This window comes from Nesoenas mayeri (assembly GCF_963082525.1).
Source record: "Nesoenas mayeri genome assembly, chromosome: 2".
Classification (NCBI taxonomy): domain Eukaryota; kingdom Metazoa; phylum Chordata; class Aves; order Columbiformes; family Columbidae; genus Nesoenas; species Nesoenas mayeri.
In genome coordinates this window covers 20,232,025-20,258,369 of record NC_137543.1, presented here as the reverse complement: position 1 = coordinate 20,258,369, position 26,345 = coordinate 20,232,025, and the positions used below count along the sequence as shown (strand labels likewise).

At 36.8% G+C, this 26,345-nt stretch overlaps 1 protein-coding gene across 1 annotated transcript; it reads right to left on the bottom strand.

Annotated features, from left to right (window-relative positions):
• Positions 1-2,098: 2,098 nt before the first annotated feature.
• Positions 2,099-25,879, bottom strand: EIF3E (eukaryotic translation initiation factor 3 subunit E). The gene is made up of 13 exons (XM_080339239.1): positions 25,763-25,879; positions 23,950-24,064; positions 20,889-21,006; positions 16,988-17,030; positions 16,428-16,532; positions 14,197-14,322; positions 12,747-12,871; positions 11,534-11,660; positions 9,374-9,475; positions 8,282-8,391; positions 3,447-3,549; positions 3,107-3,241; positions 2,099-2,268 (listed from the first exon to the last, which is right to left on the bottom strand). Exons 1-13 carry the CDS (start codon positions 25,850-25,852, stop codon positions 2,230-2,232), a joined length of 1,338 nt encoding a protein of 445 aa, XP_080195365.1. The 5' UTR covers positions 25,853-25,879; the 3' UTR covers positions 2,099-2,229.
• Positions 25,880-26,345: the final 466 nt, after the last annotated feature.

Here is a 26,345-nt window from a genome sequence, read left to right as displayed (position 1 = left end):
ACAACTTTTGTGATTGTGTTATCAAACAGGGAACATGACTCTTACACAATCTGGATTGTTCTAAAGTGAGTGTTTCAGGGCCAAAATGATACAGAATGAATCTACAGTAGCACAGTGAGAAATTAGGACCAAATAATGTGCTGGAAACTACTTCCATTACTCTGCTGTATTAAGATATGTTTTAAAATAAGTTATTAGAATGCGTATTAATAAATATGACACATTAAATCATAAAATAATTTAGACTGGAAAGGACCTCTGGAGGTCACCAAGTCCAACTTCCTGCTCAAAGTAGGTGCAAGTCCATCAGGATGGTCAGGTACTTATCAAGTTAAGCATCTCCAAGGGTGGAGATTCTATAACCTCTCCAAGCAACTGGTTCCACTGCTTGACCATTTTCATGAAAAAAGAAAAAAATTATCTGCTCTTAAAACGAATTAGAATTTCCCCATGTCCCAATTTGTGTCCATTGCCATTCATCCTGGCTCCACACACCTTTAAGACCAGCCTTGATGTAAATCCTCCCATTGAAGGGACTGAAGACAGCAATAAAATCTGCTCTTCACCTTATTTTCTTAAGGCTGAACATTACTCAGGTCTCTCAGTTTCTCCTTGTATGTCACATGCTCTTGCCTCCTCACTAATCTGGCACTGTCCTGTGGATTTGCACTAGAGGATCAGTATCTGCCCTGGATGAGGAAGCCCAAAGTTGGTCACAATACTCCAGCAGTGTTCTCACAAGGGGAATATCACTTCCATGAACCTGCTGGTTCTGCCCTGCTAATAAACCCCAGTCAGGACACTGTGGTTCTGCTATGCACGTAACTCTTTCCACAAGGACACCTGTTGACTTGTGTTCACCCTGCTGTCCACCATATCCTCAAGTTCTTTTCTGGAAAGCTGCTTCCAATTTAGTCCACAACCCCTGCCTCTACTGCTACATGAGGTTATTCCATCCCAGATGCAGGACTTGACACTTGGCTTTGCTGAACTTCAAGATGTTCCCATCAGCCAATTCCTCCAGACCTGCTTTAGTTCCCCAAATTGCAGCCCTGCCCTTCAGCACATGGACTGCTCCCTGCATCGTCTGGCACAGTACAGGATTCAACATGGGAGAGTAAAGATAAAAGCCTGCCAGGAAAAACGCTTCTAAAGAGAGACACCTGCCACCTTCATGGGCAAATCAGTTCCTGCAACTGTTCGCAGACAGCATTTAATCACAGACAGTAAGGAGGAGGGCTGGTGAATTAAAACAACTTTCCATATGTAGATGAGCTCCAGAACTTCAGGAGCAAACAGGTAAAAAGGTACATAGTTAGAATAAGGTGATGGACAGCCATTAAGGATCTTGGATTTTCTGGCTTAGAGGTGCTATGATATATTCTGCAGTGCAAAGGTGCTAAGGAAACCCAGGGAAGTGTGAAACACTGGCTGAAAAAAAAAAAAACAAACAACAACTTAAAACCCCTTCAAAATTACAACAGTTGAACAACAGATGGTTTGTTTGCTTCATGTTTGTGTCATGAATCTTCAGAACTTCAGATTTCAAGATAAAAGCTTTAAACGACACCAAACCTTTTGAAATACTCTCTCCCCCTGAAACAAAAAGCTCTACTCCAGAGAATTTCCAAGATTGGGCAAGACTGAAAATGAGATTCAAACCAGGAAAAATTCTGAAGCATGAGCACACAGGTCAATCCAGTTGTCCTGTAGATGGATTATGTTAGGTTTTGTAAAAGGTGTAGGTTACACATGCCTCCAACTCCACCAGGCTTTTATGACAAACAAAAACATGGAAGTGCAGAAAAAGATTTTGGTTTGGCCAAATTGTTCAGTGGGGATCCATTTGTTTGTACCATCTGCTTTTAGCATTTTTTTTTAAAATGCAACATTCGCAAAAGATAATAAATAACTATAATTCCCTCCTTCCAAGCTCAGACAGTTGAGAGCAGTAGCATCCTTCAATAGAAACAAATTAACAGAACTGACATTTTAAAGTTTACACACTGTGATCCAAAATGTTTCAGAACACCATTATGCTAAAAAGCTCCTATACAACATAATTAAGTATCTATTTAAGTTAGAAAGATGCACAGACTTAAAATTAGCCAATTTTATTCAAATAATGTTAGATGGAACACATAATTACCTTTCCTCAAAAGTTACATACTTATGTGCTTTTTAGTCAAATGAAAACTGATTTTTTTACCCCCCTCTTGTCAAAACTTTTCAGTAGAAGCCAGAGTCTTGAGTAGCCCAGTTAGGTGCCTAAAAATAAATAAATAAGGATCAGGAGAAATGCAATTACTATATTATCTGTTGGTTACTAAAATTTATGAGAAAATATTTAAAAACTTATAATATTGACATATTGCTATAAAGCAGGAATATTGTTAATTACTGAAGGATGTCCTGTTAAGTTTAAAGCAGGTGTTGATATAGCAGAAATACATGCTGTAATTAAGTTGTACAGCCTGAGTCCCCCAAGCTAGTAGTTTCAAAAGGGAAAAGATCTAGATAATAAATACAAAAATAATTTGGCAGCTATATTTTTTAAAGAAAATATTATCATGTAAAGGTTTAATACAATTCCCCTTTAACAGAAAAAAAATCCACCACCGCTTGTCCAGCTTCCATCAATATTTCAGCCAAGCAGCAAGAAAGCCAAATAAAACTTAAAAAATACTTAAAGTTCTTGTAATTTTTGTGTGTGTTTTGTGACTTTGTTTTGAGTATATGGCTAGGTCCTTAGTGGACCTCAGAGTCACACACCTTATACTGTTCATCCTCACAAAGCTTCCCTTACTGTAAGATGGACAGAGGCAAAGCCAGATGATCCTGTCAACTTCCTTCATTTTACACTCTCAAGTATCACTTATTCTTCTCTCACCACTATATCCAGATATTATTTTAAAATAAGTATAATCCCATTTGAAAAAGTAAGTACTTTCAGAAATGTCACCTTTCAAAATAAGCCCTTTTTTGGTGATGAAGACCATTTAAAGGAAGTAGAGAACCAAATTACGACAAACAGGTTAAGCATTATATTTAAATATATCTCACAAAAAAGGTAGCAGGAATTCAGAAAAATGTAACTTATACCAACCTCAGATCTACCACTCTGATTCAATTTCTTCTCAATATTCATAGCCAACATTTGACTACGAAAAGACAGGCTTTTGGTCTTTTCAATCACTTGCTGATAAGGTGAGACTGCATTGTTGCCCATGACTACATGGCCCTAAAACATAGCAAAGATACAGCAAATTTAAAAAACACTCAGTCTTTAATCTATTGCTTTGCTTTCAGAGCTTTCACAGGATCAAAACACAAACATCATAGGCAAAACAAACAGGGGAAATTAGAACTCACTCTTCCTAAATTAAGTAAAATATATTTAATGAAAGATTCAACAAATTCATTTGGATCTGTCTGTACAGTCTTACCAGCTTGGAATCCAATTTGGCATCTAACCGTGCATTTCGAATTAGATTGACAATCCATCTTTCTGCTTCCTCAGGAGTCATATTTAGTTTATCTGCCAACATACTGAAAGATAATAATAGACTTATCAAAAGGTGAAAGAGAATCCCTCTGATACTGGTAAACACAACTAGGGACTATGGAATACAAGTTAAATAAGGAGAAAATCTGGCACAGCACAGACTTGTATTCAGCAAATACCGCATACCTGGGAAGTACACTTTCATTTGACTGAAATGATTTTAAAGCTTAGATACATGCACTCCTGCACATTTCCCATCCCCACTGCTTACATCAGGACATTGTGAATAAGAAATTCCCATCCTGAAGTACATACTTAGTCATTCTGAACTACATCAGCTTGCACTTAAATCCTGACCTGCACAGTTTCAATATATTCCTATTAAACCTCACCTACAGCAACATTCTTTGGAAAATTATCAATTAAGTAATCCCAATATAAAATAGCAGCCATCATTATAAAGAGAACAATCAAATTGCTTTCATTCTTTTTTAAATACAGCTAGCAATCAAAAAAGTTTAGACTAATTAGTCCAGGAAAGTGTTTAGTAATCAACTTCACTCTGAAGTTTCAGGAACAAGAGCTATAAGACAGTTTGGTATAGAAGACGTGACAGATACACTATGCACAAAGTTCTTGCAATCGCAAGGAGGGATGGTGGGAGAACACAAAGAAAGGAAAATCCTTAATGAAACAAACACTTGTCCAGGAATAATTCCTTCTGATGGCATTTCCTGTGGCTTTCCAGCCAACTCCTGTAGCTTCCTGCTGGCAGTTGGCTCCTAAAGGACATTTGTAATGCTCATTCTTCCATCAGCTTTCAGACTACGGTAACAAACATGAGGTAAGAGCCACAGACATGACCGAAAAGCCAGTTGGCTATGCCAAGTTGCACAAGAGGTCAATTTCTCACCATTTTACAGAATCTTGTTTAAGCATATTTTTTCTCTACCTGAAAAAGTAACTATTCTCTTGACAATTATAAAGTATTTGCTTGATACTAATAATCTACCCATTAGATTATTATTATTATTATTAGCTCATCTGCCTGGCTAGACTATATACTCTTCTTTATACAGTCTTCTCTCCTATATGTTCTTGATGTCTCACCCCAACACTAAAAGTAGATTCCTTTTTTTTTTGTCATAGATGACATGAGGTGAGGTGAATACAAAATAAGCAACCTAAAACACCTACAGTGAACTCACTTTGGTGAAATGACACAGCAAACTGGTAAGAAAGTATCTGGAGTCCGGCAAAGCAAGGGGAAGTAAAATCCAACTGCAGTTGCTACTGTTCACTAGAACTATGGTTGAATTAGCAATTCTAGAGAGTTAAGGTAGACAAAAGAATGGATGATATCAAGGATGTAAATTTTTGTGGAATTATGAGGCAGTTAGGCAGGAGACAGATGTTTCAATAGGAAGAAGCTATAAATTGCTTTACTACCTTTGAATCAGTGATGTTAAGCACCTGACATGAAACTAAAGAAATTTTGAACTCAACACAGGGTGGGATGCATGTATGTGTTAGGGGAATTCTCATCTTTTTCTATTAGAAGCACCAATAGGATTCAGATAAAATAACTCTTCCTCCAGATGACTGCAGGAATGGCTACTGCCACTACACTGGGGATTAAGCAGCCTACCTTTGGGATTAAAGTGTGGAAGCTCTGTCCCTGGAGACAGTCAAGAATTAACTAGAGAAGGCCTTCAGTAGCATAACGGAACACTGCAATTAGGTGCACAGGATTAAAACAGGTGACTTCCAGAGGTCACTTCCAACCTACAGCACATAGATTGTGCTTTTTTCATAACTTAAAGTCTCTTTGTACTTAAATGGAAGAGGGCACAGACTTCTAGAAAGAAATTCCAAGCTACAAACTATAAAGCGTTTCATGTCACCTAGCAGATAACTGTCTTTTCTTATTATGTCTAAATTTTACTAGCCCAGCTTCTTCAGAGGTGGGCTTTTTAAAAATTAAGAAGTGTTACATGAACAAACAAAGCATATACGCAGCTACCTGACAGAAATAATGCATCTCTGTACAGGTATTTTTTCCTGCACACACACTGAGAAAACTCTCAAATCACAGAATGAAAATGACAGGGTAAAAATGGACATTAAAACCTATTTTATTTAATCTTCTAGTTTTGAGATTCACAAGGCTTTAAAATTTTAATACAAAATAACTAAAGTTACCAAGTAACACCTTTCAGTGAAATAAAAGTATGTGTATTTAAAAAAAATCTAAAACTTTATCACATATTTGAAGCAAAAAATGACCGTATTTCAGCACTTGTGGCAACTGGATTCTATTTTAAGGTCTCCTTGCAAGCTGTACTGAAGGAGCCAGCACCACCCAAAGTGCCTGGATATACAATGTGCAACATGTATAGCCAAGGTTTTCTCCATCCTTACAGAGGAAATACACTGAAAATATATCCTGATTACAATTATAAGGCTTAGCAGACCTCTCAATAATTTTCCAATTTGTTCCAAACAGTTACACTGTACTTATCAAGCACTGTGGTACAACCAGCCAGTTTTCAGCTCCAGGAAGAGCAGTGCAAATCATTTGTGGACAAAGAAATACAAGAACTACACCCCAGACAAGTGTTTAATTAAAAGCATTTACACTGGCTAATTTCTCCCAAAACAAGTCTGAAATGCACTAAGAAATACTCATGCACCCCACTTAGGAAGCCCGAATCTAATTATTTCTGCAGTTTGCGCAGAAATTTAAGACTTATGTCTATCATTTAAAACACAATGACCTACTGAAAAGAATCTCATTACTGATGATTGATTCCACGTGCAATTACCTGAATTGATCCATGCTAGGAAAAAAGTCAATCTGAAACATGTCTCAACTCCAGGTATATCATTTGCCTCAGTACACATCATAATGCTCATAAAATAATGACACTGCTATCTAGATTTGTGAATCACACATAACAAGGAGAGCCAACTACAACATTTTCTATCACATTTGACATTGAAATACCACATATGGCACAAAAAATATGAACTGTAAAGTGATAAACACTAAATAAATGACAGCCACCTACTCTAAACCTTGTTTTGTTACATAAAGCTTGTGATTTTGCTGTAACAATCACTGGTACGTTATCCACAGTTTATCAGTATGCTTTGACAAAGATTTTAAGCACACTTAAGATACACCCTCTGGACTGTGGTCATTGACTGGAGTCAGATCAGAGAAGGACACTTATTAGAAAGACATTCAGTCTTCAATTAGAAAAGCTTAACCATCTAGCTTCATTAAGAACTTGTGCTTGAGTATGTGCAGTATTCACAGTACTAAAAAAATGTTTATAGGAAACAGCAAGACACTATGGGGTTTTTATCCTCCAGAAAACTCATCCCTAGGAGAACTTAACTATTTGGAAGAAAAAATATAAATTAATTAAAACCCCTTTATCACTAAATATGCAGTACTCTGCTTAAAATGATTTCAGATAAACTATTAGCCTCCTTATAAAAAGGAAGTATGAAGTTTTGTTCACTGCATCTAATTCAGTTTACTATTATGACTATGCTTAAAGCAATACACCACAGTTGACTAAAACGCTCAAATTCACTGTTTGCCTTTTACATTGAACTCACTGGCTATTTTAAGCTGATATAAAGGACATAAAGAATCATTTTCCAAATGCACTGAAGATATAGGTGTCACACATTGAAGAGATTAAAAGTAATAAGAATTTCCATTCTTTCTCCAACTATACATATCCAGGAAAAAAGTAATCCTTTCAATAGGTTTGCAAAACTCTAAGACAATCTTCTCTCAAGTCCTTTTCTTTTGAAATCAAGCAGCGTTAAATCACTTCCTCAGAGGACCAGATGCACACATTTGCTCTGGATGCAAGCTGGTAACAAGAGTCCATTGAACCTGATCGATTTAACAGCTTTGGATTTTGCTGTCTCAAGATCTCTGCACTGTTCTCTACCACTCAGATTTTTATAGCTTTCAGAGTTCTTTACTTTTTTTTCTTTCTAATTTAAGGGATGTGGAAATATGGGGAATGGGGGCAAAGGCCAAGTGGAAAGGGATCTCAAGCATGCATAACAACATTTTCTTGCTTAGTTTCTACAATAGAAGCATCGAAGCTGATCCATTTGAAAAGTCTGTTTTTATAAAATTAATTTGAGTAAACAGACATCCTTGCTAAGAAGAATATAGTTTCTTGCAGCCAGATCACTCACTTTGTGCAACGGGGAATAAGATCTATTATTTTCTATTTAATTAATGAAAAAAGTAATACAGTTCTAATAATTTCCAAAGAACATATCTATTAGACAGACATGTATCTGTATTTACCTAATACAAGTAAATTTAAGTAACTGCTGTATTTGCAGTTTATGTTTAGTTAATATTAACACTCTGTATCAGTGTATGTGCAACTGAGCTCAAAATTAAGACACCCAAACTTAGGCATGAACAACTAAACCCAGTATCGATCTAACTTGACACCATGAGAAAGTTTTAGCTTGAAAGCACTGTTTGTTTGGGGTGGTAGACAGAGTAAAGAGAGGTTGTTTTAAAGTTAACCACAAGAACTCGGCTTTAAAATATGATTGTTATAATTGAAGTATATCGCATTAAACCTATAAAACAAGACAATTATCCAATTGTCTTTAATGATTTTAATTTCATCTGATGACTGAATATTTTACCACTAAAATTCAGTTTGTCAAACTGTCATCTATGACTGATTTTTCTGAACTGGCATTATTAAGAAGTTATCTTACCCAATGCTGATACATTGATGGATGCGACAAAAAGTCTCAAATATAAAGAGACGGGCATTCTCAATGAAGTCCTCAAGACATGCCACTAAGAAGAAATCATTCACAAGCACCTGCAAGTGTAAGGAGAAAGTGAACATTGAGAACAAACATGGAAACAGTAATTTATTGGTAGACATGGTCAGTAAGCAAGATCAGTGAGCAGTACATCTGAAAACAGTTCGTGGTACATTCTAAGGTGTGGAGAAAAAGCTACGGACTTAGCAGAAACTACCATTGCCCTGCAGCTTGCTAAATTAAAACAGCATGCTAACATTATCACTGAGGTCTGACTCAAGAAGGGAACAAGGTCTACTGCTGTCTTAAGTCTACTGAAGATCCCTCCAACAGATAAAATTTAACTTCCCCCTCATATTGTAGGATTCTCCTCTCACTCTGCAATTCGATCAACATTCTCCTTACCAAGCAAATAAGCTTACTCAGTAGTATAAGTGGACCTATAAAATTCAGATTACAGGACCACCAGACCTATTCAGTCAAGATGATAAGGCCTTCTTACTTAACCAATACTAATGAAAGCCAAACCAGAGGCTATAAGAACTGGTACTAATGTTCAGCTGTTCAAAATATTAACTTTTACAATAGGCAACTCAAGTGTCAGGTATTTTTAAGTGTTCATAGTAGACTAACTAAGAATTTCCCAAGAACATGCATTTAACTATCATAAGGTTATTTGACATTACTTTGCACCACTACCATTCCAGGATGCAGTATTCTTCAGAACAAGCAGCAAATCCAAGCTTTTCTTCAAGCACTTCCCAAAGCACTAATGGAAAAGCTGAAGTTCGGCCAAATGCATGATTACCTATTCACTCCTTGTTCTAGAACTGCTTAAATATAATTTTAAAGCTATATCCTCACTGTTAAATCTCTTCAGTGTTACAAACCGAGTAGTCAAAAAGCACCCCCGCACACACCCAGGAATTAAAGCCCATCAGAAAACACTGTCAACGGAATCAGGCCACTTCAAACATCAGTTAGCCACTGTGAATTTGAGATGTTCGCTTAAGGTCTTATAAATTTTATTAGCCTTACTGTTTCACACTCTCTCAGCTTCTTCTGTGCGCCATCAAAATCAAAATTAACATACAAGCATTCCACAAACTCTGTAATAGGGTCCCTGTATGTGTAGGACTCCTATAAAAAAAACAGGAACAATATTAGCAATCAAGGCCATGAGGTCACTCAAGAATTCCTTATATTCTTCAAACAAAATTTAATACTGAAACAAGTCCACATATCATCTTAAATAAAATATTAAGGTAAACTTCCCAATTCTTCTTATATAAGCTGCTTAGATGCATGTATTTTTTCCTCCCAAGAGTCAACCAGAAGTGTAGTTTCAACATCAGCATTCAGTGCTGCAATCTTCAGGTTAAAAAAAAAAAGTCAGACTAGAGCTGGTTCTGTATCAAACCTCAACATTTCTTAAAATATCGTAAACCAGATATCCTTCCTAAATTCTGATTTCGAAGACAAGTCCAACATCAAATCCTTCATACTTGGAACTGAATGATCATTCCATTTACACAGACCATAGCTAACACAAATAATGCTACTTTCTACATAGAAAATACTTGAATTTATTTCAGCATCACAGGAATTACTCAACCTTCTCAACTACAAGGCAGGAACACCAGATCTATACACATCTGTGTAAATTTAGACATAATTAAACATCCTCTTGGTCTCTAATGGCCATTTTAAGACAGCTCAACTCTGTCAATATGTGCTTTTTCATACAAAAACATCAGCAGATTAAAGGAATTACTAAGATTTATTTTTCTAGATCAAAGATATTTTTCTTCTCAAAAGAATTGTATTTACAGTCTCATCATTTAGGTTTAACATTTTCTATAGAAAAAAGGGTTTTGGTTTGTTTTTTTTTAATCAATACTTTACTTGCTAACCATGTTACAGAGCTTCACTATGTAAAACACTCTTGGATCAATCACCTTGTAAATTTAATAGAGACGAACAACAAACTGCTTACCTTTCAGTTCAATACTTGCAAAAGTATTGCAAGTATTAGCTATCTCTAATTGCTAGTGGAGCAATCAGCCTACCATTTGACATTTGGCAAATCAGTTAATTCAATGCTTTGTTTTTCTTCTGTAGTCAAGTCACTAGTTTTACTGTCTGAGCTGCTTTAAGATCTATAACACTTCTATCACTTCATGATTTAATACAGTGAATGATACAGAGGATGGAAGTACTAAGAAATAAGTATCTTAATAGGTATTTCAAAAACAGAGCCAACAGTTGGTATTTTCAAAATGAACGCCCTAGTGATCCTTGTTTTATTCCTAGCAGTTGTGCAAGATAAAAAGAAAAGCAAAACAAAAATTGTAGAATGTAACTTTGCTTCCAATATTAGAAGTTCACATTACATTAGAAGTTCAAGATTCAAATCACATTTTAGTTTAAGATAAAAGATGAGTCTTAACACTTCACCTAGTAGCATAAGAAGCTATAAACTTCTTTTGTGAACACCAATGCTTAAAAGCAGATTAAGAGGTGCTTAAAATTTGATCTTTGCATTGATCGTGCTTTGCATAGGTAGGGACATCAATGCTTGAAGTGGATATAATTGATTGCTAGCCTGTAACAACTGCACTGTCACATATATATATCATAGCTTATTATTCAAAATGTTATTACAACAATGTTTTTCTAGCATGATGGCTTGTATACAAGCTGCACACTGATTTCAATTAAAAGTCTTTGCCATAGCCCCCTTGACTGCTATCAAGCACAACACTGATTGCTCTTGTTCATGTCTATATCCACATACAACTGTGACAACGGAGGGTTTTTCAAGAAAATGCACATGAACACAAAACAACGCACACAGCTTAGTTGTTTTGAAACATAAACTAGATCCCTTATTCACACTATTTCTTGTAGGGATGGCTGTAGAACAAGAATCAGATCCAAAGCCATTTTACATATCTCACTGAATTTTCTGCATTTAATCACACAGAAAAAAAAAAGCAAAACTGAGAACATATTCTATTTTACTCATTGCAAGGAGGAAAAAATGATTCTGTTCTCCTACTGACTGTCATGCATTTTACTTCACAGTGAAAAGTGAGTTCAATGAGAGAAAATGGGCAACAGGCATATTATTAGAAGAAAGTTATCATGAAGTCTCAGTAAAAGAAGGTAGAAAATAACAGATATTTCAGTCCTTACCTGCTGAATAACCTTGACTAGATCTTTCAGCACTTGTCTTCGTTTTCGAACATCCTTATTTGTTATGACTGCAGTAGTCAGATATCTGAGGATGTGTGGGCACATTGTCTGAATTGCATTGAGATACCTAGAAAGCAAAATTTACATAAAGCTCAGATAACGCGATTTTGCATCAAAAGAGTATTAATGATGAATAGCTTACATTTTTAATGCAATATAATACCAGGGCTTATGACTGACCATTTATTCAAATATAGGAGGATGATTCATTTTTGTTAACCCTATGATAATCCTTTCAGACAGCGAGAGGAAGGAGGGAAGCAAGGGGAAGAGAAGGCCGCAGTGCACTGGAGAGAGTAGCAAAGGGGCTACCTCTGCAAACTAACAGTCCATATGCTTAGTTCAGGTCAACACTGGCCTGTCAGTTACAATGATTTCACAAAAGGGGTTTGCATGGGCACACGGAACCACAGGAAGTCCCTCCTCGCATCTCCATCCAAACCTGCAACTTTCCCCTTCAATCTTCCAATAAATTAGCCCATATTTACAAGCGAGAAGTATAAATTAAAATGAAAAAAACAAACACACACCATGAATCAAAAAGGAGGTTAAAAAGCCCACTACAAATTACCAGTCTACTAGGATCATAATCCAAAAAATTCAACTGCTTTTCTTTAGTACAATTTTCCTATTCTAATACATCACTTCCAACAAGATACTAAAAGGAGGGCGAAAACTTATAACTGATTTCTCAGTGTTAAGCTGTTCTAGACTCCTGGATCTACACAAAAAATACTCCTCCTACAAATGGCTATATAATTTTATTCTTCTCAGATTTTCCTCAATAACTCTCCATAAACAGGTTTTATAAAATCAAAATAGAACAATACCTTCCCCTACAGTCGTAAAAGATATGGAAGGAGTTAAGAATCTAGTAAAAGCAGTTATTCCACCCCCCACAAGCACCAGAGAAAAACAAGACAGTTCTTCCTCCTTCACTGCCCATTATTCTTGAAAAGGAAGTAAGACCATGAAGAAATGCAGATTATAAATGAAAATTCAAAAAAAGGCTCAAGAAAAAAAAGTGTTAATATCATTAGAACTTCTGAAAACAGGTTGAGGCTTTGAGCTGAAAAGAGTTCGACAAGGCTGCATATTCATCATTTGCCTTCATTTTGATTTAAAGACCCCAACACAGAACAAAACAACTTACTGTGGTTGATAGAGAAAAAGGTCAATGATATTGTCTCTTCCTTTAGGGTGATTAAAAAACACAAACAAAGACCAGTGGATGAGCCATGTTCTTTGCTGAAGAGACTGCAGGGGAGAGCTGACAGACTGAAAGAAAACAATGTTGGTTTACTTCAAATAAAATACAGTAAGTTTGCATGAGTATTAATGCATGGAAACCTGTAATTGTTCAAAAACTTGTGATTTTTCCATTGGCTCCTCTTAGCTGTTATCACACTCAGGCCAAGTTTGATATCAAGCTTTTTAAACTGTCCTCTGTTAGAGATAAATCTGCCAAAAATTATAACAAAGATAAATTTTCCAATATTATATTCCAAATTGTTCGCTAAAATGCACATTCTGTTATGGCAAGAGCATAGATTTTAGTTCTCTAAAGACCACTACACTAATATAAGTTATTACTTCCCTTTTTAATCTGGAATGTTGTTTCTTGTACTCCCTCTTCAGATGTGATCTGAAGAACTACTTGACTTCTCTAGCTTCTCAGTCTTCCTTCCTCTTCAAAACCTCACAAGAGCTCTTTTGCCATACACTCTCAGACAATGATGAAACACCACAATCACTTTCAGCCAAGAAAGAAGAATGTAACTATCTTCATTTGAACCAGCTGATACTGCACAAATAATGATTCAGCTCTAAGTGTCTGTAATAGGTCCAAATTTCAGTAGCAGTTCAAAGACTGCAAAGCAATGTGTTGAGAATGAACTGACGTAGCAAGTAATCATCACTCTGGAGAGCATGATAACTAGCTACTATGATTCTATCCTAAAACAAAAAAAACAACTTGGGACAATGATCATAGAATAATTTCAGTTGGAAGAGACCTTCAGGATCATTGAGTCCAACCATAATGAACAAGTCAAATTTACTAGCCCATTATAACCACATAGGTTCATAAAGATGAGAAAATTACAGAAGATGTGTTAACATCAGTTATTTGCCACACAGATAAAGAATGATTCAGGCAGTGGGAGGGGAGGCAGGAACAAAACCAAAACACCAAATGCATTTTCAACATTCTGTTTCAGGAGAGTAAAACTCTTGCATTTCCCCATTTCAGATACAGCCACTGAAACCCCATGAGCAGAGAGGAAGACTGAGAGGTCCTTAATCACTTCACTTGCTCTGAATTAGTACTGCAGCCCCGCTCTTTCCTTCCATGTTCTTGGTGCACATCTGAACTCAGGAGCTGCTGAGGAAGCTGAATTGGCTGAAAACTATTTGCAAAACAAAACTTCCTTGCACTTTGTCAATAGTGTTATTTTCATGTGAGAAAGTGTCATTTTCTGTCCCACTTAGCTAGTGAAAAGGTGGTAAACTATTCCTAAACAAGACTGCACAATTCAAAATAATACTTGAATAATAACACCTCTTATTTCTTACCTTACTAACACGACAAATATTTTACTTACATTATTATCTATTGTCTCCTTTAGTCTTGTGAGATCTTCCATGGCTGCATCCCAATTCTGCATCAGAATTTCAGATGCCAGTTTTCCCCACAGAGAACTCAAAGCATTTCTGTCTGTTGCTGGAACCTATTCTCAACAACGGCAACAGAGTCATACTCTTAGTATTTTTTTTAAGTATTATTTAAAAAAATAAGAAAAATATTTTCTGGCATTATTTTTAATTTACAAGATATCAAATCTGCATCATCCTATCTTTCTAAATGAAGCACTTTTTTTTAAAAAAAACAACTTAGGTATAGAAGAAAAAACAGCAGTACGGCTGCTAAAATAGAAAATAGAAAATACTATCAAAAAAGAAAAAATGAAATGGCAGGGCATCAGATGACATACTGGTTTCGAGGTTTTTCCAAGGGTTTTTTTGTTTGGTTGGTTTGTGGGGTTTTTTGTTTGTTGTTTTTTGTTTGTTTGTGGGTTTTGTTTGGTTTTTATTTCTTCAAAACACCATCTAAAAATGCTTCTAACTACTAAAACAAGGTTATTACAAAGCAAGTTCCCAAAGAATTCGTGACAGTAAGTAACTATCTTAAAAAAAAAAAATAGCACTCAAAGTTCTTTCTGCTAATGCTGTGGCAAAAAGCACACTTCCTACAGAAGGGTCCAGTAGAACTGCAACTTTGCAGTAGTGAATCTCTTTCCTGGAAGGGCAGTCCTAAGGTCAAGCCGTGTTAGTTTTATACAAGAACAAACTACACTTAGGTCATTCACAGTGTCAAAATCTGTTCTCAGATCAGTTATAATAGTTCTTTCATAGGTTATGTTTCTTCACACAGAACTTAAATCTTCTCCCATCTGAATTAATAATAAAAGTCCTGTATCAAGCCAGCACAAAAACACTACTTTAATTTATGAAATTAGTTATTTGACATAGATGAACATAACGCTAAACCCAGAAGGAGAGCACAAAGAATTAAGGACAGCTGCTCACCTACCTACATAACTAACTTTTACTTTCCTTCTCAGCACATGGTATGTACCTATAACATTGAAAGTCATATAGAACTTGACTTTATCATAATCAACATTTAGGCTAAGAATTTAACTCATTCCTACTTTAAACCCTACTCTGATTAGTTATATTTCCCAATTTTGCTTCTTTAATGATAGACAATTACAGGAATTATTGTTATTTACCCTAGCAGCACTTGAGAGGAGACTAAAAATTAGACAGTAAGAAAACAAACCTCAATATATGAACCACTACATATTTTCAGGAATCACTCTACATATCCGTGAGAGATACACAGTTTAGAAGCCATTATCTTCAAGGTAACCAAGGTACCAATTTAGCAGATACTTTTAGTTGAGGAGGTACACACACACTATGCTCATTCCAAATAATGTAATTACAGTAATCTATTCGCAATAACTGCATTCAGGCAACACAGCTGCTCTAGCTACAGTATCTGAACTTTCAAGCAGTTACCTTACATTTCCATTTGTTAATAAAACAGCACATCCACTGACCACCAAAAATAAATATACTGTGTTCAGATTCTGACGAGACACTGCAATTCCATTCTCAAAATTCACTCCAACCATTAACAAATTATATGAATTAAAACCACATGAAAAAAGTTGCTTCGCAGATGATTAATCTGGTTCTACAATTCTCATTTAAGCTGTTTGTATTTCCTAGGTAGATGACTTATACTCTTCAATCCATCACAAGATTCAGGAAAAGGCAGGTGACAGTTCAGATGAGAAGCTGGCAGCTCACCATTACCACCTACTACATTCAATCCACCTGAAAGCTTTTCATGACTGTCGAAAACAAGTATTCATTTTTTTCATGGTTTTTGTCATTCTGGGGTGGTGGTGTTTTTTCTTTGTTTGGGTTTTATTTTTACAGGATACATTTACAGTGAGAAGTATTTAATATTTAAGTGTTACCACAAGACCCACAAATTTAAAGGACAATTCTGAATTCAGTATGAAAATAACAGAATTGCTAGTTCATAGTCAAAAACTATTATTAACAGTTATTTTCAACTTTTCCTTGGTGCATAGTCATTGTCTCAAAAAAAGTTCAAAAGCATTACATTTTAAGAATTAATACAGACAACTTACTGGTCTAAGTATTTCATTGAAAAAAACAAAACAAAACAACAAAAAAGCCCACCACATGAACCAAGCAAACCACAAACCAAAACCCAAACACACCCAAAACTTACCAGAACTCTAAAGAAGTAGAGATATTCTGCAGCTCCTGAATAATTACCACATTCATACTGGAATTTTGCATACCTGTAGAGTGTATCTAGGTACTCCTGCCTAAACTGAAAACACAAAAAGAGTTTTTCTCACTAAGAAAAAAAGAAAAATGCTATTACAAGTCAAGTTTACAAATTAAGTAACCTTTGAAGTTTTTAGATTCTTTGAAAGACATTGTACACAAGAAAGAAAATACAAAACTATTATACTCTTAATCCATGCCAGTGAATTGAAGATTATACCAATACTGGAAAAAGTGAAATTGTGTATCAAGTAAAGCACACCTTAGTTACAAGGATGCAGCTAACATTGAACTCCAGCTTTATTTTTCTTTGTATAAAAATGAAAAGTTCAAAGACATTAAAAATAAATATCATTAGGAATTCTGCCTGTTAGCTACATTGATATGAGACAGGCCACAACGTTAGTCCATAACTGCTCAGAGCTGTTAGCTGGGGGGTAGGTTGGATGGAGACATTTAGAAATTAATTTTAACATATATAAGAATTAAACCACTTACACCATGCTTCTCAGCTAAATAGTCAAACAGCATCCGACCGTCCCTATAATAAAAAGATAAAAACTGCTGTTTTTACAAAACAAACCGTCACCATACAACACACTACACAACCATTAGCTGTTAAATTACTCAGAGTATAAATTTCAATTGATACTTTGCTACTTGCTATGCAAAAGCAACTGCAGAAATCGTGAGCCAACTATTCCTAAAGTGTCATGACAAAGTTTCAAAATCTTAAAATTACAAGAAGTTAAAATAGAGAAAGTCACATGCAACAATGAAAGTGATGAAAGGGTGGAAAGTTGTTTTAAATTTGATGGCACCCCTAGCTTTCAGTATGAAAGTTACATTCTGATTTAGAACTCTTCCCACTCTCATGTTCTAAATCTACACAAGTTACTCAAGCCAAGCAGTTTGAATTTAACAGCAGACAGGGAAAAACGGCAAAGACTAAAATAAAACAGAATTAGAAGTGAAAGTTAAGCCACTTAGCACTGGCACACAGTGGTTAACAAAAATACCACTACCACAGCAATTGCCTGCAGAATGCACAACTATTAACAAAAACAATACTTAGTAAGTTCTAAACATCTATGCCACATATGATCACATTTCTGAAGCTTTTTTTTATTCAACATCGATAATGAAAATACAAGCATTATCTAGATCAACAGAAAGTTCGTGCCTCGAGCAGACAAGCATGAAACTATCTACCACCAGCAAGTCCCACATTGATGACCACAGGGTTTAAAATACCTGTGGTATTTTTAAACACTAATTAACTTTGTGAATAATTTCTTATCCAGTATCTGCAATGAATCTTGATCAGCTCCTAGAATGAAATTTTAGCACACCAGCTTTTCAACACAGTAAGAATTTCGTTCAAATTCTGCTGCAATCATCTGGCAACAAGAACCACAGCTGAATTCATAAACATAATTGAATCCATATTCATAAACAGAAAGTATTTTCAATTTGGCACTTTGTATGGACTGCTTTATACAACACAGAAAGAATTAGTGACATTTTTTCTATTCTCTAGCCCCACACCCCACTAGGCATACTTCTGCACCTGTAGCTACCTGCTACTTCATCTCTTCTATACATTCTGTCATGTGCTGAAGATGAGCTGGACAACTCATGGAACTATGACATATGATAGAATGAGTACCAAGATTTAAGCAAAGAGGAGAACATCAAGCTATAAATTCCTCTTGGGATAAAGATACAGTAGAAGTGTATACAGGGGACAATTTTCCCATTTACTCAAAAATCAACTGTAAAGCTGCTTGTTTAAATAGAACTTTTGGTATAAGATTATACAGTGAAATGGCACATTGTCAAGGTAGCCAAGAATGACAATCCTCAGTAATACTTGTAGAAGCAATGAAATAGTCTCATGGGTTTCTTCCAGTGGAACATACTTCAGGGATGAGGAATACTGACTATTCCTCTATCATTTTGTAGTCAATGTCCTCCAACAGCTGCACAGAAAAAAATAAAGTTTTGGCTGCTTCTTGAAAGAACTTCCACTTGCAAAGTCTCCTTGACACATCATCTTCTATCATTTCCCAGACTTTGATCTTCCAAACAGCACTGTCATGGATCAAAAACCATGATCTAAGGCCTTGGTAATACACAGCTCTGAATTTGCTACATATTCCAAATCACCAGCAGCAATTCACTAAAGTCAAAGAATCAAAGGTTGCTTTCTACTATCTAAAGCGCACTACTCAGGTCTAGACAGATGGACATCCTTCATATCAACTCTCCCTATTACCGTATAAGCCAAATAATCTGGATTAGAATTTCCATCAAGCTGATAACCAAAACCAGTGTTTCTGAGCTGCAACATCCTCAGAAATTTTAAAAGCAAAAATGATATATCAGTTCTGAAACAGAACTTGCTGCATATGAGTAGCAGGGCTAATATTTTACAGCATTAGATAAGTATTTCTATGTATTTTTTGATTGTATCTCTTGCTTCAAAACAGGATGTTTCTCGTTTGCAATAAGTGCTACCAACCAACCTCTCTAGATCCAAGAAATGCTACTACGTAGAATTGCAACAAGGTAATTTTTTTCTAGACCAACTATTATTATAAAAACTGGCTAAAAAGGCAAAGCAAGAATTGAACAATATCTCTATACGTGGGTCAGAAATTAAATCAGATTTGAACAGGATTGTGATAGGAAGTCCTTTTTTTAAAAAAAAATTAACACAGTCCCAGTTAATAACTTGAAGGCAGATAACCAACACTAACTGGGCCTTTCACTTTCAAAGGTGTACTTCCAAAAGCTGTCAAGTGGCTTCTGGCTTTGCATAACCACCCCAGTCACAAGCACATGTAACTCCTTTTCTTAATATAATTATCTGACATTAAAAATCTATGCTGAAATATAAAGGTGGCTTACCTATCCTAACAGTGCTTTTTACAGCAGAAGCTTAAGTATATTCTGCTGATATCAGAACAGAAAAAAAGCTTTTTCCATAGTGCCAGAAAGCTAATAGATTTCATTATTTCTGCTGACATCTTGTTACATGTGCACATCAAGACCCAATGCACTGCACCTCACCATTTCTGCACTGACCAAGTTGTAAATTAGACTGTAACAAATTCTGAAAACAATGTTCAGAGTGGAAAAAACATAGGCCAAAAGGGCTGATTAGGTTTGTCCACAAGTTGGGTAAGACTAGAAAGGAAAAAAAGGATGATAATCTGTACTTGAAACAAGGAATAAATTCTAATGAAGTTCCTCCTACTGTGGACACACATTTTCTTCAGGTGCATTACTCCCAAACAAAAATACACCTCATCAAGAAGATTTCTGCAGGCTATAAGAGTTTGTGCATTCAATGTTTTTCTAAGAAAATTCCAGAAGCAATGTTACTCTTCCATATCAATAGATGCATAAAGCTTGCCAACAATAAATCCAAGTACAGGCTTCAACTTCAAACTCAAGTCAAGCCACACGTACTCTGATGTGGTAAGCTCCATTTCAAATCCTAGAACATGTAAGGCCTAAGAAGGGATCTAATTTTTCAGAGTTGGTTAGACACATTTGCAACAGTAATAACAATGCTTCCTATGTAAAGGCAGACAAACAGTAATTTACACTAAACAAATACCTCCCACCTCTCTGTTTCACAGCTTCACAGTTCCTTTCTCAATGACTATAGCTGAACCTTTTCCTACAAGGCCCAATTCAGGCTTAACCATAAGAAAATTCTCATAGTCCTTAAATATAATGTGCAGACAAACTCATTCTACTTTAATTACTCCTGTAAGCAAAGTAAGAGGAAACTGGATAGATCTTAAAAATATTATTATGAGCACTACCTTACAGCAACAACTTGGCCAGTTCAGGGTGTGAGGGAGGGTAAAGAGAAAGGACAGGACTCCTGAAAGAAATACATGCTATGAGGCTGAAAGGATGCTTATCCACCAGTCTTCCCAGACTAAGATAACATTCCATAGTGCTCTATGGAAGGTAAAAAGGATGGTCTCCTGGAAAAAAGAATCTGAGTTTTTTCAGCCTGTATTTCCCCGCAGAAACCCACAAACCACCCCCCTCAAAAAAACAAACAATGAAAGCCCCACAATCCCCCTCAAATCAATCTTGGCCTTGATTTGACTGCACTGAATGATACCTATCACTTATCCTGAGTTGAGTCATATACATTAAGAACAACAGAGAAGCTTTATGCACAGCATGTAAAAGTGCTGAAAAAAAGAGTAAATTGTGTCCAGCAATTTTAATTACCTCACCACAAGCACTATTTAAACATTGGCTAGAAATGAAAATGTATCTCTTTGCAGTTGCTACACAGAGAACATTCCTATCGTCAACACCCAAGAGGTACTAACAAGCCATCCTACAAAATTATATTAGAAGTTACCTAGTGGACTGCATTTGCCTTGTAGTCTCTGGATCCTCGAACATCTTGACAATAGGTTCAGTTTCAGCCTGAAGCTGCTTCAGCTGTGCAACAACAGTTGTTCTCTTCTCACGCAATGCTAAACACAGAAACAAAAAAGATTTTAATGTAATGCCTTAAGTTTTTACAGAAACCAACCTGTAATTACATGGTGCTGACAGCACATTTGAACATGTCTTCTCAAATCCTATCTCGCTTGTCCTCTCAGTCAAGTCACAAATCCAGAGGTATCTAACAATTCATTAACTTAATAAAAAGTTTCCAATATTTGGTTCCTTCCCTCCTGCATGGAGTCCTAATCAAGCCACTAAAGACCCAGTATGGCTGGAGCAGAGTCTTTATTAGATAAGGTATCTTTAGGCTTCCACTAAAGAAGCAGCTACCTTTAACGTGTATTCACTTATGCAAAATAATCTTGAAAAAAAGTAAACACCACTATGATACCAATAAGATTAATTTTCCTCTAACTGATCAGGTTCTGAAAGCACATTTTTAGAATACTTAAATGAAAATTGATGGGAAAAATTTAAAGCAGCTCAATCTGCAAAGTTATGAGTCAGAATACTATGCCTGCTTAATTAGAACATTAAACCTTTTATGAAAAATTATTAGGAAATAGAAGTAACAGCTTGGGTTGATTATTTTACACAGACCCAAACTTCTTCACCGAGTGCTACCAGTGCAATAAAATGAACACTTCAATAAAATTCAGAAAAGTCTATAAGCTTAAAGAAACCAAACAAAGTAAAGAAAAACACAGTAGCACCCTGAGACTGCCTGTATGAGCCAAGAAACACATGGGATCAGAGAAGCCAAGACCAAATCCCTGGAGACAACAACAGTATGCAAGAAACCACAAAGTGAGCCACACACCAGGACAATTGATACCACAGTGAACCTATTAGGCTTCTTTTGTGTTTTGAGTACCCACACATTTGTAAAGGAGGTCCAAAGTGGATAACACCGTGATGGTGACCCAGCTTAAATTCAAGAATGACTTGCCTGACAGGAAGTGTTCCAATAAGGAGAAATTATCTCCAACTTCAGATGAATCTTGAGATTATAAAAGAGGAAGGGAAAACATATGAAAGAGAAACCACTCAGTTGACTTACTAAGGGTACAAAAATGTTTTGTTGTGACATCTCATGGCTGTGTAATTGTGAGCTGATTTCATGAAGGACAAGACAAAAGCAACTATAAATTGCACAGAGGCACTTCTAAGTATAATAGTGTAAGTGAATTTAGCTGCAAGTACTTAAAACCGTGAGGTCTTAACAAAAAAAAAGCATAAAATTATAAAATTCTAACGAAGCCAGCAACTCCACAAATAAAAAGAACCTGTCTGTACATACATTCTGATAAGTGTCGATGCATGAAGATGACAAACACCAGAAAGATCTCAGAGAAAGTTAAGACCTTCCATAGAAAGCTGTACAAGCCAGCACCCTGAACAACTCACTCTGTGAAAAGTATGACCTCTGCTTAAATTAATTTTGTACTGTTGTATAAAAGCCAAGATCAAACAACAGCTAAGTCATTACATAAAAATCTTAGAGAGATGTTTGAAAAAAGTATACGAAAAACATTACAAGTGTGGAAACCATTGCACTACATTAAGGTAGAGCTCTCCCAGTGACCAAATTAATTCAACTTACTTGAAACCAAGACCTTATGAAATTACACACTCAGTAACCTGCTTAAATAAGTGGCTGTAACCAGAATATTAAAGTCAGTTATGTAGTGAAAATGTGCTAGGATCGCTATTTCTTGTGCTGTTTACTACCTCAGCATTTCACTTCTGATAATGGTAATATTCTTCTTCAAGAGTTTAAAAAGGCTGGAACAAGGAAAAAGAGAGGAAGATCTATTCAGCTTGAGAAGGTCTGACTTCTTTTTAATATAAGTAGAACTGATAATTAGCCTAAAGGTGAAAGTTTCTTAGTTTACAAAAGTGAAAGTCCTGGTTCTCATTATTTGTTATCAGTCTCACTTATCATGGCATATACACCCACAAACAACAATATCTAATGCTAGTATATCAAAGATTTGGTCAAAACATTGAATCCAACATCCATAAGTCTATCAGTTCTCTTCATATATTCCCCAAGAGGCCAGCTGCTAACCCTGCAGTTTAAAGAGCCTGGAAAGAACAAGACCCATGGGCAGAAAGTTGGATCTTGCACCTGATGACAAAAAAAAACCTCCTGAGTCTCTTCCTCCTAAACTGCAGGCAAGACAGACTGTAGTCCCACTAGTTTAGAAAAAGGTGACAAATTTCACAAAATGAAAAAAGCTGAAGATTATGTAGAAATCGTACATTCAAAGACAAAACAAAACAAAACCAAACAAACAAAACAATCAAAAAACCCCCATGAAAAACAGAAATTATAGAACACAAGATATTATAATTTTCTGCCCCTCTTCAAGCGCTCCTCAGGAAGACATACATTTAAGAAGTAAATAGGAAAGTTTCCAAAATAATGGAAAAGACAGTAAGAAATTATATTTCATATTCATTATTATAATATGAATTATTATTTATTTTATTCTGGAGAAACAGCAATTCATATGTTGACAGAAATGAGGAAAACATGCATTTTCATAAAACACCCATATTTCCTCAAAGTCTAAAAATCAACCATAGAGAGATGAATGCAATTACTACTTAATATACTGGATGCTTCAAGAAAAAGTTTAGTAATCCCAAGTAATTGTGCAATAGTGTTTAATTGGACAGATAAAAAATAAGCGCAACTCTATTCGTTTTAAGTGCTTGAAATGACCAAATTAGCACTGAATAATTCACGTGTCACTCAAAGACTAAGTTCCTGACAGACCAACAAACCCAAACTTCCCAGGGTTAGGAGATTCTATTTGTTTCAGTATTGTAAAACCTTCCATTAAGGCCAAAGTTAAACAGTACACTAGTTTTTGAGTGCAACAAGCAAATTACCATTAACTATTTATCATTTTAGATAGAAAGGTTGTAAAACGAATTCTACTTCTAAATTAACAGCTTACCATGTGGAATTTCATCAGAATAAAGATTTTTGTACACATCCATAGCAAAATCCACCATGTTGGTATCACTAAGGAGATCCAGTTTTCCTTGGAGTAACTCTTTTTCATTGTATATCTGAAACAGGAATTATGAACAGATTTCTTTGAATATTATGAAATATTTTCCAATTCACATTATGCAGTTACCTTTATGGCACAGTTTATTTATAGATTTTTTGTCCAATTAAATAGTTTTAAACATCAAATCTCATAGCTTTGCAAGATCTCACAGCTCTGTCATTTAGTGTGCTTACTATACAGCCTCCCTGCATTTCCAGTCTTGGCAAGGTACCAGAAATTTCCTAGTACTTATGAATGCAGGAACTTCAAAGACTAGTTAGAAGACAAGTAACATTTTCTGTTACTATTCCCTTAGTAGAAAAAGTAATCCCTTTTACAACTCCTGGGGAAAAAATCCAAAAAGGAAAAACTCTGAATATTATATATATATATTTTATATATAAACACATATATATAATTTAAAAATAAAGCTTTAATCAGATTTTTCCTTTCAAAGTAGTTAACACTTTTTCACAAAATAACATGCTAAACAGTGCAGGCTAATCAAATAATTGAAAGTGGGCATCATAAAAGGTGCTCAAGATCAAATTTATAATTTAATTGTAGCACAGATTAATCCAAAATATGTTTTTAGATCTATAACAGAAGACATAATTTAATTTAGCTTGCGTAATCAGATGGTGTTCTTTCAAGTTTGTCAAATTGTTTTTTAAAGTTCCTACCCTGTAATTTAGCCACGAGTTGTAAACTGCTATTAGGTCTTCAAGTTGTAGATGAAGGCCTAAACTAGAGCATACCTCAAAAACATATTTGCATGAGGGCTATATTAAAATTCAGCATGTCTCATTTACGCACATCTCAGATACAGAATCTCCAAAAGTTTAATTTGTCTCAGAACACCATGTTGTTTAAGATAAATGCCACAAAAATAAGTCTGTTTCATTAACTTGAGCTGATGTACAAATGCCAAAATACTAGACATCAAGAAAAGTCCATACACTTAACATGAAAACTGATTAGGTAATGTCAATGTATATATGCTGAATTCGTTCACTTCTAAAGCATAAAATAAGGTACGTTTTAAAGTCAAACCTTATATTATTTTACACATTTTGTTTCCATTTTAAAATGGATCAGATGAGCGCTTCAGAGAGTTTAGCTTCATAGGAATATACTTTAAAAATATGTAACAAGACCAACAAGAGCCAGCACTAGGAGGGGCTTACAGTTGGTTTAAACATAAACTCGAGACGGTATAGTTTAAAACTTAAGGGTCTGCACTGACAGCTGTAACAGCACGATCGGCCGGGCCGCAGAGCCAGCGTAGGGCTGCCCAGGGCTCCCGCTGCCGGGAAGCGGGCACTAAACGAACCGCCACTGGCAGGGAGAGAATTTGCTTTTCCCTCCGCCGAACACGAGGAAGGGAAAGAAGCTACAGCACACCCAACGAGGGGAGCCGGCTCCGCGCTGCCTCACACGCGAGGCGCCGCGAGAGGAGCGGCTCCCCCGAACCGGGAAAACCCACAGGCCTCGCCCTCATCCTACGCGGCGCAGAAGCCTCGAGCTCCGCCCTGAGGAAGCGAACCCTGAGTCGCCTCACGGGCCGGGCCCGGCCGCGCAGCGTCTGAAGAAGGAGACGGCGGCCGCGCGGCCCAAGCCCGTGAGAGGCGGCAGCAGCCCGTGGTGCCGACTGCCGTTCCTCCGCTCCCTCCGCTGCAAGGCCGGCTCCCCCGCCTCCGGGACAGCCACGTACCTCCTTGACGGAGAGAAATTCCAGCAGCGGGAAGACCAAGTGCCGGTCCAAGAAGTGTGCGATCTTGGTGGTCAGGTCGTACTCCGCCATCTTGGCGACAGGAAAGAAAAGAAGGAGGCGGGGCCCAGCGGCGCGCGAGGCGGCGGGCGGCCTCGGCTCTTATGGGCTCTGCGCATGAGCGGCGCTGCCGGAGGGCGCGGGGCGGCGGCGCCTGCGCGGTGTAGCGATCGTGGCTGAGGGCCGCTGTCGGGGTGGCGATGTTGGGGCTGGCTGGGGGATGTGAGCGGGGCCTTTCCGGGAGTTTGAGTCGTTTGCTGTGTCGGGGCGGAGGGAGTGGCTGGGCTGAATCCTAGGCTGGTTTCGGCTCCCTCGCTTGAGGCGGATGTAGGTCCCAGCTGAGTGCAGGGGGCAGTGAGGCCGGGGCTCCGTAGGGATGAGGCGGGGCCTTGCCTGGCCTAGACCCTGCCTGCTTCCGGCCTTGCCTGGCCTGAGCTTTGGGCTGAGTGAAGGTGCCGGCACAGCGCGTTAGGAACTGCTCAGAGAGAGTTTGCCTAGTACAATGTGATCAACTTGATAGAGCTTG